Raw genomic sequence first — 19,317 nt, forward strand, 5'->3', positions numbered from 1 at the left:
GAGTGAGTGAAAGAGTCAAGGAAAAGCCGAAGTGGCCTAAAGAGAAATGAAGTCAATGGTGAAAGCAGGGACATGGCCTTTTCATACTTCTATGCCATTAAGGGGGAGAAAAGTGTCTTTGAATGTCATGCTTGGGCTATCATGGCTGACTTTGAGGGCTTTGGGCATTTGATAAACTTGTGTTGAATGAACAAACGGATGGTCAGTGAGCGGGAGCAGAATAGTTCTTGGTGAGAAGACAGCAGAGTGAAAAGGGAAGGTGCTAAAGGAGAGGAAGTGGTTGGCAATGAAAAGGAGTCATAATTAATGGAGCAAGATCCCAGAGGAGATTTCAGGTACCCCAGAATGAAACTCTCCATAAAATAAACAAAAAAATCATATTAACCACAGGTTTAGGCCTACTCAAATATCTACCCTCCAAGCTTGAGCCAAAGACTAGCACATCTCTTCCCTTTTACTGGGCACCTACTATGTGACAGATATTGTGCTAAATGCTGGAGATATGAAGATGAATAAGACATAGTCTCTGCTCTCAAAGAGAAGTCAAGGAGAAGAAGACACACGTAGAGAGGGTCAGTAAAATGTTCCAAGTGTGGCAAAGTGAGCGGTAGCACAGTGTAGCCATTAAGAGCACAGCTACTGCAGTCATACAGCCTGTGTTTGACAACCCGCTTTTAGCTCTGACCTTGTGCCTCAGTTTCCTCATCTGCAACACGAGGATAGTAAGAGCACCTACCTCATAGGACTGTTTTGGGAATAAGTGAATTAAAATGCATAAAGCACTTAGTAGTGTTTGTGACATAGTAAGCATGTTACAATGACTAACGTTCTTACTTGGTCTAATAGAGCACAAAGGATGGACACGCCAGTTCAACCTCTGGGGTGAGAGGGAAAATAGGAGGTGCTTCAGGAAAGGCAGCATAGAAGGAGGGGAATTTTGGAATTGAGTCTTAAAATATTAAGAGGACTCTTCCAGGTAAGCAAGATGGGTGGCAGCAAGGGCATTTATGGGCAGAAAAAAAAGTGTCAGTAAAGACAGGGTTGTGGTGCATTCAGGGAACTTGTGGTGGGAGCACACGGGGACACAGCAAAAGATGAGACAGCAGAGAAAGGCCAAGGCCTGATGGCAAAAGGGCCATCCTAAGGAGCTTGGACTTTTTCCCGTAGGTAACAGGCTCCCAGAGGGTGAGAGCACTTTAGATAGTGAATTCTGTCAGTATGTGGAGAATGATCATTGGCACCAGAAGGCCAGTCAGGGAACATCCTCTTGCACATGCTCTTCACTGTGGGCAGGCAGATCTGAATCCTTCTCAATCAACCCCTTTCCAGTCCTTCAAAATATGCTAGATACTTCTGGTTAGAGTGCCAGTGACAAGAGAGGGGTAGGACACGCAGGTAGTTCATCCAGCTGAATGGGAAGGCACCAGTGGGTATCATACTGACACAGGGCATGGCTCTGCAGATCAAGTCCCATAGAGGCTTCACCAATGAAGCCCTTCTGTGCTCTGGCAAGGCTCATGTACCAAGACCCTGTTCATTGGGGACGAACCAAGGTGCACAGGAGCCAGTTCTGCTATTTCTTGGAAGAGATGGGGAAGAGAGAGGCTTTTGAGGAAATTGGATTTTGAGCTCCAGAAAGTTATTTGCGGTGATAATAAAATGTCCAAAACATGACAAGGAAATGACTGAATGGGTAAAAGGATTAATAGAATTGAAGCCATAAAACCCTAGGTAGGAACAAGGATGAAGGACAAAACTTGGGGAGACTGAGTCTGACTGAGTACTGCCAAGACCCAGGTGGCTCACCAGGCACCTAGATGCACTTCTAACCCCAGCACACTTGTTGGACAAAGCTAACGGCTCTCCCAACAACCGCTCAGCTCATTTCTACAAGGTTTTCTGACATCTTGAGCTTCTAGTGGTTGCCACCTGGCAAGCACTGTCCCTGTGGAAGAGGCTCCATTATCCTTCAGTACTGACCCCTCTGCTGGAGCTGGGTGTCCCTTTTCAGCCCCATCCTGTTTTACTCTAGTTTCTTCCCAGTCCTGCAGCTCAACTCCCACTTTCTTCTGCATCTGTTATTAGGGTCATCCTTGAACACTGCTTCCACACTTGTTTTGGGTAAAGATTTTGCTTTCATTAGCTCATTTCCCGAAGCACTTCCACCTTAAGATAAAGTTGGTCATTTGTGCCTGAACAAATATTTTATGTAGTCATGAGTATCATCCTATGAATGCTGTAATTTAAGGTCTGTTACAGACAAAACCGAGGTGCCCTGAGCTGTACTGTCAGCAGCAGAACTGGGGAGAGATCCCAGTGTTGTCCCCATACAGAGATGGGGCTCTAGCCATCAGGTCACAGCAGAGCTTATGGTCAGGGGGTGTCTACCTTTGATGTTTCCAGGTCTGTAGGGATGACTGCCACCCTGCTCTGCCAGCTGGGGCCTCCTCTGGGTCCACCTCCCCCTCATTTTCTCCTGAGCTGTCAATGCTTTCTGGGCACACCGGTAGCTGGTAGGCCAGCTTTTTCTCACCATCTTACTCAGTTCTCTGCTGCTAACTTGGCCCTTGCTTTCTCTAACAAACCTCTTTGCTGCAGGAGGCATCTCCCATCTTGTGTACTTTTGGGGAAAATATCAACATTCTGCCATCAAGGATGTGGGGACCCCTTCCCAGACCTGGTTGGTGCTATCTGAAGCAGTGTTTTGGGGCCTGGGTGGAGGACCTGCTATGGCCACAGGGGTCTAGAACCATCCAGACAGAGGAACACCTGACTCGCTCAGCTAATGATCACTAAGGAAAGAGCCTTTTGGCCCTGAACAGGTTTGAGACATTTTCCCCACTGCTGTGACGCCATGCCTCCCTCCCCAACTACTTCAAGAAGGTCTCTGAGCCACAGTTCATTGCAACTATCATTTATTAAAAAATATATGTCTCCTTGGAAGGAACACTGGTAAACCAACTAGTGTCATGCTTACTTTGAATCTTTGCTTTTCTTCCCTGGGAGGGGTAGAGGGTTGAGCATCAGTCAGACTTACATCAGTTACTTAACATCAGAGAAATCAACACTCCCTGCTCACCCTTCGTCATCAGTCATTATCGGCCATCACTTACCCCTCTCTGCCTTCAATCCAGTGTACTGCCCAGGTAAAGCTGCTGCTCTTTCTTTACCCTCATTCTGGGACCCACACTTTACAGTTACCCTCATTATGCTGGTAGGAGAACTGTTACCAGATTTCCAAAATCTGGCTGGTAGCACGCAAAGTGTCTTCAACATGGCATCATTCACACTGCTCTAACACAATGGCCTAGAAACAAGACTCAACCCAAAGGGGCCAAGCACATCGGCTCTCTTCTCCCGTGTCACACCTCCAGAGTGGAGGTGACAGAGGCACAGTGGCTTCAAAGAAGCATGGGGGGGAGGGGCCTGAGCCACACCTGTCGCCTCCATTTATGGTCAAAGAAAAACTCCCTTGACCACATCACTGCCATCTGATTCTGGGAAAGGGCAACAAGGTTTCACATGTGGCCATTAAGTGAATCTTGGCTCTACAGCTCAAACTGACAGCATGAAAGTCAGCTTCCTCCTTGAAGAAACAGTAAGCTACCAGCTGTTGGGGGGGGGAGGGTAGGGCATATAAAGCAGCTGTGAAAGAAAACCAAATCAAACTTCTCTTAACATGGCTGGCCAAGGCCAGTGCTGTCCCACTGTTCCCGCACAGAGCTAGAAGGCAAGTGACTCCCTGTCCCTGTCAGTGGGCCCCATTGGGGGCCTCAGCTGAGCCCAGCATGTCCCAGGCAGGTGAGTAAAGGGCCACATTGCAATGCAGAGCCCCAGGTACTGCTCTCAGTTCTCACCAGCCCTCACTTCCTGTCCTGCTGACCCAGTCTGCATCACCTTCTCTATCACAAGGCACAGTGACATCACGAGCCTTTAGAACACTGTCAAATTGGATTCTACACATTCACTTAAACAGTAAAAGTAAAATTTCAAATAATGAAAAGGCTGACACAGTAGCACAACATGGTTTTGGTTTAACAGCAGCTTAAAAATGAACAAAAAGGAAATCTCTCATGCAGACATCAGGTGGCAAAAACAATAGGCAATTTAATATGGAGCATCATTAACCATTCTCTCTATTTCCATACACAGTACTGATTGCACCTCAGGGGCAATAGCTGGTTCATGGTTAAGTCTCCAGCCCTCTCACCCCAGGCCAAAGCCCTTTCTCGAAGGCCTCCAGCTGGCCCCCTCCAGAGAAAACCCAAGCTCTCAAGAGAATGACCAAGTGTGAGTGCCCTTGGTACAGCACTTACTACAAATTTCAATCCCTCCCCAACCAGTTGGGGTATAAGATGCCATCTAATTGGAATATGAAAATTAAAGCATTTCTCTAACAACACAGTACCACTGATGAAGTCTCCATAGATTTTCTAGTCCAAAGATGTGATGTGTGTGTGTGTGTGTGTATATATATATATTATATGAGAGTGTATAATATATATATATAATAATTTCTATATATTTTAGATAAATTACATATATATATCTGTATATAAATAAGATACTTTCTGTCGCCATGATATCGCACCATTCGGAGCTGCATGACAGCGGTACGGACAGGCGGAGACGCAGGAGCACCTCATCGTGGTGCGCTGAGCTCATGTCAAAACCAGGCAGCTGTCCGGAGTCTGTCTTTCCATTAGTCCTCCTCTCTTCTCTTCGCTTCTGCTTGATTTTTATGAAAACAATGACTCTGATGGATTTGCACCTGTGCTAGTGCTTGGGAAAGGTCCATGCAGGAATGGGCACAGTCACATGATGAGTGAGATGGCATCATCCCCCCAAAATAAACTCAAACAAAACAAAAATTTAAAAAAACAGAACGGGACTAGAAAACAATTTTTTGACATATCTAAAAAAGGGGATAGGAACAATAGTCATTTGTTCTCCCCATGGGGACAGGAATGAAGAGGGAGGAGGGAAGAGGGGCTTGATTTCTTCTGTTCATAAGAGAAAGGATGGAGGGGCTTCTTCAGAGTTTTTCAGGGGAGGGGACCCAAATGTAGTGCCCAGACTGGTCCTCAATGATTTGCTTGATCTTGTTATAAATCTCTTCCAGTGAGTCACCCTGTACAATGGCTAGAGTGAAGAGGAAAACAGAATTATTACTGTGGTCCACAGCATCCCCCGAAACCCCAGCAATCTGGCCTGTCCCAACAGGCCTACAGCTCAGCCCGGCACGCAGTGCCCGCATGGCCGCGGGGTTGGTGTCGCTAGGTCGCTATCTGTGAGCCTAGGTAGCAAGGAAAACTGGTAGGCACTCCCAGCTCAGGGCTTGAAGTTAATTTGCTGAGACAGTGAGACTAAGTAGCAATGAACAGGAAACTGTGTTGCTCACAAACTTTTACTGAGTGCCCATTAGATGCCAGACCTTGCAGCTCACGCTGCCCTTGGCCACGGGGAAGCCAACAGCTGGTAGTTCTCAAGCAGCCATAACCAGAAAACTGGGAAAATCCCAGTTATAGAGAAAGAGCTGGAAGACATGATTTCTGGCAAGAGACAGTGCTCCTGGGGCAGTCACATCTGCTCTCTTTCAGAGGTCAGCCCAGCACACAAGGACGCGGATGCTCACAGTAAAGGGGACTCTCCAAAACCCAAGGGATGACAGGATAGTTACAGATCCTGTCCCGGTTCACTTAGTAATGCCCCTGCTAGAGTTTACTCTGCACCAACCTATACATACATGTCACTGTACATGAAAAGGTAAGCAACATGTTACTGACACCCTGCCAACCTCTGAGGAACTGACCTCCATAGTCACGTGCACACACATGCAGACAAACAACTTGAACACACACCAAGGAACCATCATCAACAACCAACGTTTATTCAGCACCTAAAGCATGCAAGGCCAAGTACTGGAAGTGGGAAGAGGGGAACATAGTCATGTAGGGAGCATCCACTCTACTAGGCACATGAAGACAAAAAAACCCCAAATGATCTAAGGCAGTATTGGTGATGGTGGTTGATACTATAAACTGGGTAAAGTGCTCTGGCGGGCTGCAGGCCACTCGAGTACTTTGGAAAGGTATGAGCTCAAAAGCCCCCAGAAAGTATGCGAGGTGGCTAAGCCTCGTGGAGACCCTTATAGAACAGGTGTTGACTGGTCCCATATGAGCCAGACTGGGCGGCTGAGGTCTTTACCTGTGAAGTATTCTCCGAACTCCTGCTCCAGCTTCATGGCTTTGTCATAGATCTTATTTGCTTGTTCATATGTCTGCCGTCGGTTCATTTCCCTGCCAATGACAGAAGAAATGTAGTACCAAACTAGATTCTATGTTCTGATTAACACAAAATGTTATTCCAGGCTCCCTGAAAACCTGCTCAGCTGCCCTCTGAGAGGAGCATGGCCCATGGCTCCCCATGTTCCTCAAACCTTCCAAGTCTAAAAGCTCACCCAGAAACACAAGTGTGTCACTCACACTGGGAGCCCTAGGGGACCAGAGCTGGGGCGCAGACCTCCCTTTGCACTTCTGCTGGGGCACCCACCAGCCCAACCAATCACTTCATTTTCTGTTCCCTTTCCAGAGCCCTCTCCTATTCAGGAGTGCGAGTCTCAGCAAATACTTACATAAGTGCTTCAATGGACTTGGGCTTGATGAAAATGGCAATGGGGTAAAGTTGTGCTTGCTGCAGCCTCTTAATAGCATTGCCGGAAACATCTAAGATGCAGTGCTTGCCCTGGAAAAGCAACACCTTGCATCAGCCCACCCAGACCCTGTCAACTGAACCCCAAGCACTTCCCCAGTGGAAACCCCAACATCCCCCTAGGTGGAACCCAGAAAAGCCTAGAAGATTCTACCCCAGAGGTACCTACCCAGGCTCCACATTTTGCTCCTACTACCCAGAAAAGGCCAGGCCCACAGAGGGATCCCTATTCAAGTGGGTGACACTCTGGAGTGAGATGTATGGAGGAGACAGGCAGACCCCTCCATCTGGGGGCTGGGAACATGCAGGGCGGGCATGGCTTTGGTCAACAGCGCTGCTTGGTAGGCCCTGTGCTGGGAGAATGAAGATCCCAGCGGAGCTGTGGCAGGTAGCCTTCTGTGCGCCCTCTGAGCATTACTTATCTAGCAGGGCTATCTCCCGTCCTTACCCTCTCTGCCACTGCGCGCACTGACTGGATGCTGGTCCCATAGAGATTATCATTGAATTGGCCTGCCTCGATGAACTTGTTGTCCTGAATGTCCTTCTCCATTTGTTCTCGGGATACCACGAAGTGGTAGTCCTGGCCGTCCACCTCATTCTCACGCCGAGGCCGCGTAGTATCTGAAGGAAGAAAGGAAACGATGGGCAGCCCAAGGACAATGACATGCTCCTCTCTCACCTGGGTGCCAAGGCCACTCCAAAGGTGAAATGAGTGGGGGAAAGCAGCTGGGAAGAAGCTTGTCTTGCCTACTTCTCCTCTAACCGCAACTCTCACACACATGGGCTGTTTGTTTTAGGTTCAACTAGACCATAAAGGTGGGGTTTCCTGGACCAAGGCCTGGCAGAGGTAGCAAAGGTGGTACAGGAGCAAGCGAATGTAACGAGCTGCCCAGTGGGCCATGCCAACACCACTTGGGCTGGGCCTTGCACTTGTCCCGCCATTCCTGACCATCAACACCCAAACATTTCCCAAGGGAGTGAGCAGACTGCTCTGACGTCTTCCTCCAACCTCATCAGCTTTGGGGGAATCTAGTGCTGCCTAATCTCTTCTAGGGTATTAGATGCACCCTGTTTCAAGGGCACCCTAGAACGTGGTCTCACACCATTTCCATAACATCACAGCAACAAATCCCAGGGCACCAACACCCCATACCCACAGCCTTCCTGGGCTCTTACGTGGCACACAGGATCCAAACTTATGCGGGAACTCTGAAATCAGGTCATCATTGACTCTGTCCTTCATTGGGCCAAGGATGATCACGGGTCTTGCATAGTGAACTGGAGAGAGAGTGCATGGAGGTAGTGAGCAAGGCCCCCACTGGATGGCCTGCTCTACCTACAAATCTGCCCAGAACACTGAAGCTCCTGTTCAGACAGCACAGTGTCCACAGCCATTTGCCAGCTTTTTAACTACAAAGACATCCAAGAGGCTTTATTTGAAAATATCTAAGTCTAAGGCATCTCCCCTTCCAACATATTCAGGAGAAATCTCTGTATGGACACCAGCAGCTAAGCAAGGTTCTTTCAGAGCAGCCACTGAAGGGATGTGACCAGGACCTCCCTTTTAGCAGCGGCTACAGCTAGTGAAATTGCCCTGTCATCCTTGTAAATCTGTCCTACCCTTTGGAAGGCACCCTGGCAGCGAGCACAGGTGCGGTCAGGGGTAAGGGTGCGCACCAGGAGGCCGCACACCTCCAACAGGAAGAAGGGGAAGAGGACGAGGCCCCGGGGCTGCATGTGCCCTCCTGCTCCCCCACACTCTTCCCTGACACCATGTCCCACCACTGTGTTGGGCCCCATGATTGTGAGACTGGCTAGAAGACAAGATTCTCAGAAAAGGGCATACTTTCTTGCCGAGTCACTGGTTCATATGACAAAATAGCATCCTCTTGTCCCTCTGCAACAAAAAAAGGAGACATGTTAGCACTCCCTAATCTGCCTGTGTCCTTGTCTTCCTACACCACTTACCTCACTCCCACCTGTGCCAGAAAACAGCCTAGTCGAGTCGTGCCTACTCACACCTGCCCCGTGGGCCTGTCTGCTTCCCGTTGGCAAAAAAGCACAGGAAGCCTTCACTGCCCCAGGACAGGAGCTAGGAGTCCTCTTGTTCAGCGAAATATAGCTGAACAAACAGACGCAACCCAGAAATCATGAAGCCTGCACCAGAAACCACCCCAGTGGTTCCTGAGCACAGGAACTGTTCTTATAGGTAACAGTCACCTGTGCTCAGTTGCCCTCTTGCTCTGGTAAGAATCACAGGGAAGCTTCAACTGGTCTAGACACACTCCCCGCGCCAGCAGGCAGAGAGTCAGGACACTCCTGCAGGTCCCCAGAGCTGCAGCCTAACTTTGGCCTTTTAAGGGTCTATCTATCCCCCACTCACTGGAAGAAGCATCCAGAAAAGTGGCACAAGGCTGGGCTAAGGTCCCAAGTGCCCTTTAAGAGCCAAGCTGAGGCCTGTTCTATCCTCATGATAGAGCTCCATATATCCTAGCAATCATGAGCTTTTCCCAAAACATTGCCAAGCCACTCGGTGCAGGGTGAATGGAGGTCCCAAAGAAGCTGGCAGCTGGCAGCAGTGCCGGGGAAGGCAGTGATGCTTGCATCAAGCCCCAGGATGCTTGCTCACAGGCTTCCTCTGAGCCGAAGACTTCTGGGCAGATTTTCTGCCAGGAGGCCAGTGCTCCCAAAGTTCATGGGGTTTGCATTGTGGCTTCTCTGGCTTCGTCACAGGATCTCTGAAGGCAAAGGGGGCAGTTACCTGATCATTTAACCCAGCTTAAAGGCAAGGACATTAAACCTTAACCAAGGAGGGCCTACAACTTGGCAAGGCAATTCAGGACAATATCCCACAGGAGCCATTTTTCCTTTGGTCTTTGAGCAAATCTGTAAACCTGGCAGCACCTACGGCCCATAATACCTGTGGCAGGGATTTCCTCACTGGAAGCTCACCCTTCCCAGGGCCCCAGGGATGTTTTAAGTGAGGTCCCAGCCAGGACATCAGGCTTCTACTCTCCTTTTATCCGAGGCCTGAAGCCCATCCCACAAGGACAAACTGGCCACAGCATGTCCAGGATCTGAAAGTGCACATGGCTAAAAGAAGCACTAGCCTCTGAACAGAAACAGCAGCCTTGCAATGCTGGAATGAGGGTGGCTGGGACACATGGTGGCGCAACACGACATGGGGGAGAATGACACACACTTACTGGAGCTGCTTTCGCTGTCACTGGTGTTGGATGTCACTCCCTCTGCAAGCCAACAAGAAAGAGACTCCAATTCAGAACACACCCCTGACAGGTCATACGCGGCACAACTCTCAAATGCTCCAGGAGAGAGACACTGAGCCATCAACCAAGTCAGGCAACAGGACACCTGCCACGTCCAGGCTACCAACTGAGAGACACAGCTCCGGCCCTAAGCATCAGCTACCTCATACCAGTCCCCAGAGTCCTCTTGGTCTGCCAAGTCCCTCCCTATACACTATAAGCCCTCCATTCTTTGGCAGCTTCCTCTTAATCTGAATCCAAAGACCTGACAATGGATGGCTTCCAAATCTTATGTCAAAATGCATCTCCTAAGACTACCAATAGGAAAGGCAGTGACAATAGCAAAGAAAAGTCCAGGGACAAGGCTACTCTTGAATTTCCCTCCCAGATAGAGGCCCCAAAATACAGAATTGCATGGTGCTACCAAACTTCAAGGCTAAGCACTGGGTAGGCTAAGCAGTCACCAGGTAACAATGCTTTGACCACTTGGTGGGACCAACTGCCCTCCTGCCACCACTACCTAAAAGGAGGGCATAGCCTCAGTAGTGAGGGGGCGCTCCCCCATCCACCCGAAAACAGACGTGGCAAAACACAAAGAACACTTGGAGGACAAGACAGCTCTCCTTGTCTTGGAGCCTTGGGACCTGCCCACATCTGGGCTGGGCTGAGCAGGCACACTCACAGGAGGCATAGGCACAGTCTGGCTGAAGCAAAGTCCACCACTCCCCAGACAGCAGGCAAATGGAGATGGAACATGGACACAACAAACTATGGAGAGAGACATTGCTCATTTCAGCCAAGATGGCACTGTTCCAGACCATGATATGCTGTGGCCTCCAGGAAGGACAGGCTGACTTACCACCCACGGCTAGTTCCTGAGCAATCCCTTGAGGAAGCTCTCCACCTTCATACCTTTAGGACTTATTGAGGGAGAGGATATGCTCACGGAAGCTGCCCAGCACAGCCACATGTATGTGTGCCTCTGTGCACAGTGGGGAGGCTAAGGCCCTGTCATCTAGGTCCCTTCGTTTTCTACTCCAGGATTCTTTTCAGAGAGGAGAGGTCAGTCAGGGTTCTCCTGAGCTAAAGCACTAGATATACATGGTCCACAAATGCCGCTGAAGACCCCTCCAGCTCACCCCTTAGAGATGCTCTGTGGAAAGCCTGCCCATGTCTGTTTGTTGAGGTCCCTGGGCCTGCTGGGAGATCCCAGATGCAGGCTGGGTAAAGGACTTCACAGTGCTCTTGCTCCTAGTTAGAGAGACTGAAACAGCTCATTCTGAAGCCCAATGCTTTAGTGTTGGGTCACTGGGAGAAGCCTCCAACCGGCAGGTACCCCTCACCTCAACACTAGGCTAGAGATGAGCTGAGTAGTCACCCTGTAGAAGTACTTTTTGCGAACATTATTTATAAGGTGGGATGCCAAGTGGTGGGCTCCCCATCACTTCAAGGTACAAAAGGAAAACACAGACATGAATGACAGGCTTTTATTACGGTATCAGGGATCCAGAGCAGAAGTGTGACATTCACAGCCACTTGTACTTCCTCCTGCTGTGGCATCAGAGTTCTCACAAATATTGCCCTCCCCTCACCCTTCACCCTTCCCCACATCCCCTATAACCTCAACCCCAGCATTTCCACTCATGCCCAAAATACAGTGAACGGTGTGTACAATTGACTTACTCAGGTTCTTTGCTCCATAATAATCGTCACTTAACCCAGGGAAGTCCTGATTTCATAGACAGCAAGGACAAAGAGGGAAGGAGGGGGGGAGGCAGGGACGGAGAGAGGGAGAAAGGGAGGGAGGGAACGAATTAGGGAGAAGAGAGAAAATAGAGAAAAAAGACAGGGGAAGGAAGAATACAGAGCCAGGTGAGCATTAGTGACAGAAGTATGAAATACTATGAAGACCTATAGCTACAGTGAGGTTAAGAACTTTGCTACAGAGAGAACGTCCCAGGTCAAATAAGATACCTGACTTCACTTGCTGCTAGAGGCCTCAGAGTGGACTTTTTCTCAGGTGGCCTACAGGCTGACAGGACAGGTTACTTTCCAAGGCTTGGAGCACATGCTTTGACTAAATTTTTTTTATAGAGCCAGGTCTCTGCTTTGCCCCCAAAATCACCATTTCCCTCTATAGGTGCATGAAAGAGCAAACACCTATGTGTGGTAGGTAGGCAGGCAGAACTGCCATCATCCCAAGGAGCTTTCTTCCAACACTGATTCACTCTGTCCAAAGCCTTTAGGGAAAGCTTCATGCAGTCTGAGTGTGACTTTCAAAGCTGGCCTGAGTGGTGTAGACCATAGGGGATGAGCTCAGTTTCCAGAGGATAAGCACTAGGCAGCTTCAGCTCTCATCCAACAGGTAAACCTACACGTCAGCTGGGCCACCCAACAGCGTACCCTCATCTGGTGAACTGAAGTGACCGTCTCCTAGTGCTCCTTACTGAAATTCCTGGAATTTTGAGCCATAACCTTCATCTGCATGAGGGCATCCTTGTATCTACTAGCAACCACACTAGATGGCAATGACCTACACATACCAAGACCATGAATCAGGTTGGCCTAGAAAAAAATGACATTCCCTATTGGAACTACTATAGTCCCAATAGCCCAGGACCCCAAGACCCCTCCTTGTGAGGCAGAAGAGAGGTTTACAATTCACCATGAGTCACATGAGAAATATTTCACCAGCCTGACCTGATATTTAAGGTCAGGTCAGAGCAGTTAATTTCTGAGGCATATGTCAGAGTATGAATATTCTCAGGATTAAATTGGTTCATAAAAAGTTCATTTAGTCCTCGCCAGGTGGCTCAGTTGGTTAGAGTGTCATCCTGTACACCAAAAGGGTGCGGGTTTGATTCACAGTCAGGGCACATGCCCAAGTTGTGGGCTCAATCCCTGGTGCAGGCAACCAATCAATGTTTCTCTCTCATACTGATGTTTCTCTTTCTCTCCCCCTCCTTCCCTCCTTTCCTCTCTCTCTAAAAATCAATGAAAACATGGCCGGTTTGGCTCAGTGGTTAGAGTGTTGGCCCATGGATTGAAGGGTCTCGGGTTCAATTCCAGTGAAGGGCACGTACCTCGGTTGCAGGCTCGATCCCCAGCCCCAGTCAGAGCGCGTGCGGGAGGTAACCAATGTGTCGCTCTCACATCAATGTTTCTCTCTCTCTCTGTCTCTCCCCCTCCCTACCACTCTCTAAAAAGCAATGGAAAAAATATCCTCGGGTGAGGATTAAATACAAAAGTTCATTTAGCTCAGCTATATGGTCTTTTCTACCAAAGCAGCTTCGTGTTTCTCAATAAATCTTTATTTGGAAAATGCTGAGTGCTCTTTCTTCCATGCCAATTCCTTCAGGAAGAAGGATTTTATTTTGAAAGCTGGCTTTGTAATCACTCTGGGATGACATAGGTCTGTTAGAGCCATGTGGAAATCCTGTGTGCAGATGCACGTGTGTGTGATTCGAGTTGTAGACCCAACTCCAGGCATCCAGCAAAGAAAAGACTCTTCTCTTGACATAGGTGAGTGAAGTTAAAGAAAAGAAAACACAAGAGGAGGAAGCCAGGAGAGCAACACTGAGCCCCTAGACCTGGTTGTCTTGAAAATCCAATTTTCCAAAGCCGACACTGTGGCTGAGAACTGCTTATCGCTACCATAGTAGGCCAGCCCTGGAACCAGTTCCACTCAGAACCTCCAACATTCTTTTGGAGTGATAAGCTGGACAAAAGACCCAGCGTCTCCCTGTGCAGACCAACTGCTACCCTGCCTCTGCTAACAAGCAGGTACACATGCACACGCATGCACACATGGACACTCCAGCACACGCATGTTCCCAGTCCTCTCACAAGGGGAGGTGCAAATGAAGAAAAGGGCGGGGCTGTGCGCCGGCTGCTCTCTGTACCCTGCTGCTACTTACGTTCCTGTATGCTGCTCTCCTGGGCCATGTTTTCTTTGCTCTTGTAAAATGGAAACTTTCGAGAGAGGCGGAAACTCTTTTTACGTTTCGTTTTGATCGACTGTGAAAGAACATGAAGATGGAGGGGAAGGACAGAAGGAAAAAAAAAACAGAACAATGGATTTTAAAGCATGCAAGAAAAACTAAAATGGAGACAATGGTGAGCTAAATAAAAGATCATTTTTCACAAATGGAGTCTATGAGATTAAATGAAAGTTGATGTAAGAGGAAAATTATGTTTACAGGAAAATGTTGTAGGGATGTTAGACATTTCTACCTAATCCAGACTCACAGCACTCACTGGTACTTCCTAAAGCACAAAGGTCACTGTAGCCTCCTGGACACATGCCCTAAGGTGCCACTGATAAACAGAGTCATTTACTCCATGTCTGTCTTCCCTCTATTGCGCCGGAACTTCTTTGGCCTGCGAAGCTCATAGAAGAACAGGGGTGAATGGAAAGAGCCATTAGGCCTCATTTGGTCTGAAGGGCAGTCAAGAGCTGTAGGGCTACCTACTGGGCTGGATGATGAGGCCTGCTGAGGGTCCCCACAGCTCCGACAGTGTCTGCAGCCAGGGAGGCACCCACAGTGGTTTCATGTGCCCCAAGCCAGTCAGCCTTTCAGATAGTCCGACTCCATTACATCTTCAAGAGCCAGTTCCCCAGAAGGAGTACACACTGGCCAGAGAGTTTGAGTGCCCACTCTCTGCTCTCATAAAAGCAGTCAGTATGCTGATAGGACAGAGTCGGCCCCTGACAAAGAGGGATTCTTTTGTGGTCCCCAGTTCTCATCCACCACGCAGACTCCAAGCTTCTTACTCCTCTTCACATATTGGCTGACTTCCTTGGGGATCCCCACTTACCCTGTTAGACTCAATCATCCCCGTCCGGGCATGGAACTTCACAGTTTTCAATCGAGCTCGCTCTTTCTTTTCCACCCTGTTTTGGAGTCAGAAACAAGTCCTATTACTGCCAGTGGATAGTCTCAGCAGTGGGTTGCAGAGGGCACAGCAGCCACTTTTTGTCCCATTGAGTCATAACCATGTCCTGAACACCAACTCTCTACCAAAAAGGAATAATAAAGCACATCCCCTGCTCTCAAGCAACTTACAGTTTAATAGGCAAGAAAGAAATCAGTACCAAGGAGAGGGTGAGGAAGGCCTCTCTCATGATTATGACAACTCACCTCTTCTTACTGGGTATCACACCGATTTGCTCACTTTCTCCATGTGGGGTCACCAGTCTTGCCTGCCACCACTCATCATCTGAAGCATTGACGACATGCAGAATGTCACCATAGGAGAAGCTGAGCCCCTGGCTTGGCAGGCAGCTGTCCCGAGTCCGGTCATAATCAAACAGGGCCCTGAAATGCACAGTGAAAGATGAAGTGATCATCCCAACCCTCAATGCCAGGAGGCTGGCACTCTGAAAGGAGGGCATTGGAAGGCCAACCCAAAGAGCGCAGACCCAGTGGCCTCACAGCAGCTGAGACGGAATTCTCTTCTGTCAGTCCCGACATTAATATGTGCCCTGTTCTCAAACAAACATTTCATTCTCTCATCAAGGAAAAATCTTTCTCAACTCTCATCTCGTCCCAGCTTCTAGACACAAGGTGGAAGTCCAAAGTAGAAAATACTCAATAGTCCTCTCCCTCACCCACATCCTAGGGAAACAAACTAGCTCTACCAATGGGCTTTCTCGATTTACAAATTTACAAATGTAGCCTCAAAAAGCAGGTGAAGAAAAGACATAAAAATGTTAACTACAATCCCAAACAATGAATGGTATAGAATGGTGTAGAAACATAAAAGAGAAAAGGGCCCTGTGTCCTGGGGCAGCCATGGAAAAAGCTAAGGCTGACGTTGACCCACATGATGATAAAGTTGAAAGGGACCCTATGAAGAAGTCTCCTAGTTCAGTCTGTGTCTCATATATACATATATGGAAATGGAGAGTCAGAGAGGAAGAATAATTTGATGTAGGTCATACAGCTAACTAATGTGGGACAGAAGTCAGGTCCTGTGACAAGACATACAGAGTAAAGAGATAAAGGGGACAGTAGAAGAAGGTGGGGAGGGAGGTATACCATGCAGGCTTGAGAAAAAGGAAGTGCAGCTGGGAGTCATCGGAAATGAGGTTGGAAATAAAGGTTGGGGGCAAATTTTGGAAGGCCTCTGAAGATTTGAGAATAGAGAAGAGATACATCAAGACAGACTTAGGAACATGAATTTGACTTCATATGTAATGGGATAACAGGGGAGGGGTGGATTTGAAGGCAAATTTAAACCAAAGCTACAAGCTCAATCCTTCAGGATCTATCGCTTACTTTGGCTCTAGTGAAGCTGGTCCTTTACACCAGCTCCTACTCAGGGAACAACTCGCCTGCATGAAAGTATCTCCTTTTCTCCTCCACTGCATCTCTCCTCATATGGAGTCCCCACAAATGGGTTATTTCAGTGAGAAGTTTGTATTTTTCTACTTGCAACCTAGGCTCTGACTATCTTCTGCATTTTCCCGTTAACACCTTTGCACCCCACAGACTGGTAGACTTCCCAGAACTAGTCTAAGACTTAGACATCTCCCCACATGCAGGCCCAAATGAAATATAGAATGTAATAAAAAACTGTGGAAAGTGAAATACCCATTGTCTTTTGACACTTCTTGAAACAGAGCCCTTAAGAAATTAGTGTCAGGCCCGGCTGGTGTGGCTCAGTTGAGCATCAGCCCGTGCACCAAGAGGTCACAGTTTGATTTCCAGTTAGGGCACATGCCCAGGTTGAGGCAGCCAATCAATGGTTCTCTCTCATCAGCGTTTCTATCTCTCTCTCCCTCTCCCTTCCTTTCTCTCAAAAAATCAATTAAAAAAATTTCACCAAAAAAGAAATCAATGTCAGGTTTAAAAATGAAAATACCCAAACTCTGAAAAAAGTCCTTTATCTCCCTTGTCAAGTTACACACTCAGACCAGTAAGGAGAGAGGCCAAGGCCAGGAGATGAAGGAGGCACTCGCTCTGTACATGAGGTTCTGAGTTTTGTGTGACACAATCAAATCTGAATGTGTTTGCACCTCCTGAAGCAAGGAAGGCATTCTGGAAGTTGTTCCTAGTGACAATGAGAAACACTAAATGGCATTATAGGCTTCAAAGGTTATAACAAATGTAGTAAGAAAAAGAACAGAATTTGGATGAAGCACAAATTAGTTTGGGAAGGGATGGAAGCAAGATGTTAAAAATGACTAGGAGAGATTGGGATGAGGCTGTAGAAGATTAGAAGTGAGAGTTTACTGGTTACAAGTTTAAAACACAACAAGAAAAGGGGAGAATAGGCAAATAATTAATATTTTTGTGTATATTCTATTAAAATAATTGAGATTTTAAGTTATTCATTAATTTCTATCACCATTTATGCCCCTTTACCCTCTTTTACCTCTCCCCACCCATTTCCTTCTGGTAATCACCATACTGTTGTGTCTATGAGTATTTTTTTTTAAATGTCTTTATTGATTTCAGAGAGAGGAAGGGAGAGGGAGAGAGGGAGATAGAAACATCAATGATGAGAGAGTCGTCATTGATGAGATGCCTCCTGCACACCCCCGACTGGGGATCGAGCCCACAACCCAGCATGTGCCCTGACTGGGAATCGAACCTCGATCTCCTGGATCCTAGGTCGACGCTCAACTGCTGAACCACACCACTCGGGCTATGAATTTTTTTTTTTTTTTTTTGCTTCATCCCTTCACCTTTTTCACCCAGTTCCCCAACCCCGCTCCCCTATGACAGCTGTCAGTCTGTCCTCTGTATCTAAGAGTCAGTTTATATTTTGTTTTAGTTTGTTTATTAGAGTCTACATATAACTGAAATCATATGGTATTTGTCTTTCTCTGACTGGCTTATTTCATTTCACATAATAATCTCCAGGTCCATCCATGCTGTTGCAAAAGGTAAGAAAAATATCAAGTCTTAGAAAAGAAAAATCACATTTAACATAACTTAGAAATAACCACTCTTCATATTGTTGTGGTATCGTATAATATTATATAATAAACACACAAACAAAAAAATACACATTTCACTAAGTTGGAAACATGGTGTGTATATACAATTTTGCAACCTTAGTTGTCACTTGAAATTATATCATTAATATTTCCCATATAATTGAATATTCTTCAAAACTAATATTTTTAATATTGATACAATATTCTATTCTTAAGGATCTTCATTAATTAAACAAATATTTATGAGCATCTAATATAACCAGGCACTCTTCTGGGCACTTTAAAAAAGAGGGGAAATTGATATACCAAGCACCTGGCTTGAGTCATTTACTTCAGATGAGGCACAAGTCTGGCTCTAAGTTCCCCGGCAAACAAGGCAAAAAAGGCAATTTCCCAATAAAAAGTGGTATCCATATCTGTCTGAATTTTACCTGAAGAATTTCTGAATGAGAAATACTGAGCAACAGAACTGACAATGCTTTTTACACTGTGATTTTGTCAAAGACATAGCAGCATATTTGAATTTAAAATTCTGATCATTCTCAGCTGAGAATGTGAAAGATGAACTAACAAATTTTCCTTTTCTATCATAACTGCAAATGGGAAAAGAGCTGAGTCTCAGCGGTCATCTTGTCCCACTTCCTATCTATTAAAGGGAATTCCTTTGAACTTCTCTAAGTTTCTTTCCAGCTCTAGCATTTAATGTCTCTGAGTCTTTCCTAGGTCTTCTCTATCAAGCTAAACATTCCTAATTCCTTCACTGGTCCTTCCATTGTCATAATTTTGATTTGTTTTCCAAATCCTTGATGTGAATTCTCTCTAAACCCACTTTGTCTCTTTCCTGCTGAAAATTTGTTTGTCAAAAAACTTCCTCACAGATGATGAAAACCAGGCCCAGAGACACACAGGGCCTTACGGAGAGTTGGATGGCAGGTGACTTTCAGACTTGGGCTCTTAAATCTCAGAAAAATGTCACGAGGTCTCAGTCACAATAATGCTAAAAAGAAAGAAAAAAAGAAAGAGAAAAAAAGCTAATGCTCTATTTGGCTATGTCTAGAAAATACCTTTCTTCCATTATTTAAATACTCATTGAGTCCACTCTGCATGGGGTATTGTGTTCGATAGATGGGAGATCCTGGCCTGTAGAGCGTGCTGTCTGGTAGAGCATATTGTAGTGAGAGGCACAAAGCAGGACAAATCAAGGCCTAAAAGCATTCAGGAGCATAGATCACATCTAGCTTGGGGACACTATAAGGAGGTGCTAACTTTTGAGCTGAGGCTCAATGAAAGTTCAGGATTTCAAAAGACAGAGATGGGAGAGGCCTTTCGGCTAGAGGGAACTCCGTGAGCAAAAGCACGCAGCCTGGGTGTGTGTGCAGAGCCAGCAGCGCC

General features: G+C 47.1%; 1 protein-coding gene across 6 annotated transcripts in view; it reads right to left on the reverse strand.

Annotated features, from left to right (window-relative positions):
* Window positions 1–4,508: 4,508 nt before the first annotated feature.
* Window positions 4,509–19,317, reverse strand: part of DLG3 (discs large MAGUK scaffold protein 3) — a 50,968-nt gene continuing 36,159 nt past the window's right edge. For 3 of the 6 annotated variants that reach the window (XM_087829472.1, XM_016207429.2, XM_087829475.1), the window contains 10 exons: window positions 15,119–15,295; window positions 14,796–14,871; window positions 13,895–13,994; window positions 9,918–9,959; window positions 8,558–8,608; window positions 7,888–7,989; window positions 7,160–7,332; window positions 6,635–6,744; window positions 6,208–6,299; window positions 4,509–5,142 (listed from right to left, as the gene is read on the reverse strand). In XM_087829472.1, the coding sequence (XP_087685598.1) occupies window positions 5,036–5,142; window positions 6,208–6,299; window positions 6,635–6,744; window positions 7,160–7,332; window positions 7,888–7,989; window positions 8,558–8,608; window positions 9,918–9,959; window positions 13,895–13,994; window positions 14,796–14,871; window positions 15,119–15,295 (1,030 nt within the window). In that variant the 3' untranslated portion in view covers window positions 4,509–5,035. Of the gene's footprint in view, window positions 5,143–6,207; window positions 6,300–6,634; window positions 6,745–7,159; window positions 7,333–7,887; window positions 7,990–8,557; window positions 8,609–8,732; window positions 8,753–9,913; window positions 9,960–11,660; window positions 11,707–13,894; window positions 13,995–14,795; window positions 14,872–15,118; window positions 15,296–19,317 lie in introns of all 6 variants that reach the window. The other 3 variants (XM_087829474.1, XM_016207428.2, XM_087829473.1) reach the window with 2 other exon arrangements.

This window comes from Miniopterus natalensis, chromosome X, assembly GCF_054644295.1.
Source record: "Miniopterus natalensis isolate mMinNat1 chromosome X, mMinNat1.hap1, whole genome shotgun sequence".
Lineage (NCBI taxonomy): Eukaryota > Metazoa > Chordata > Mammalia > Chiroptera > Miniopteridae > Miniopterus > Miniopterus natalensis.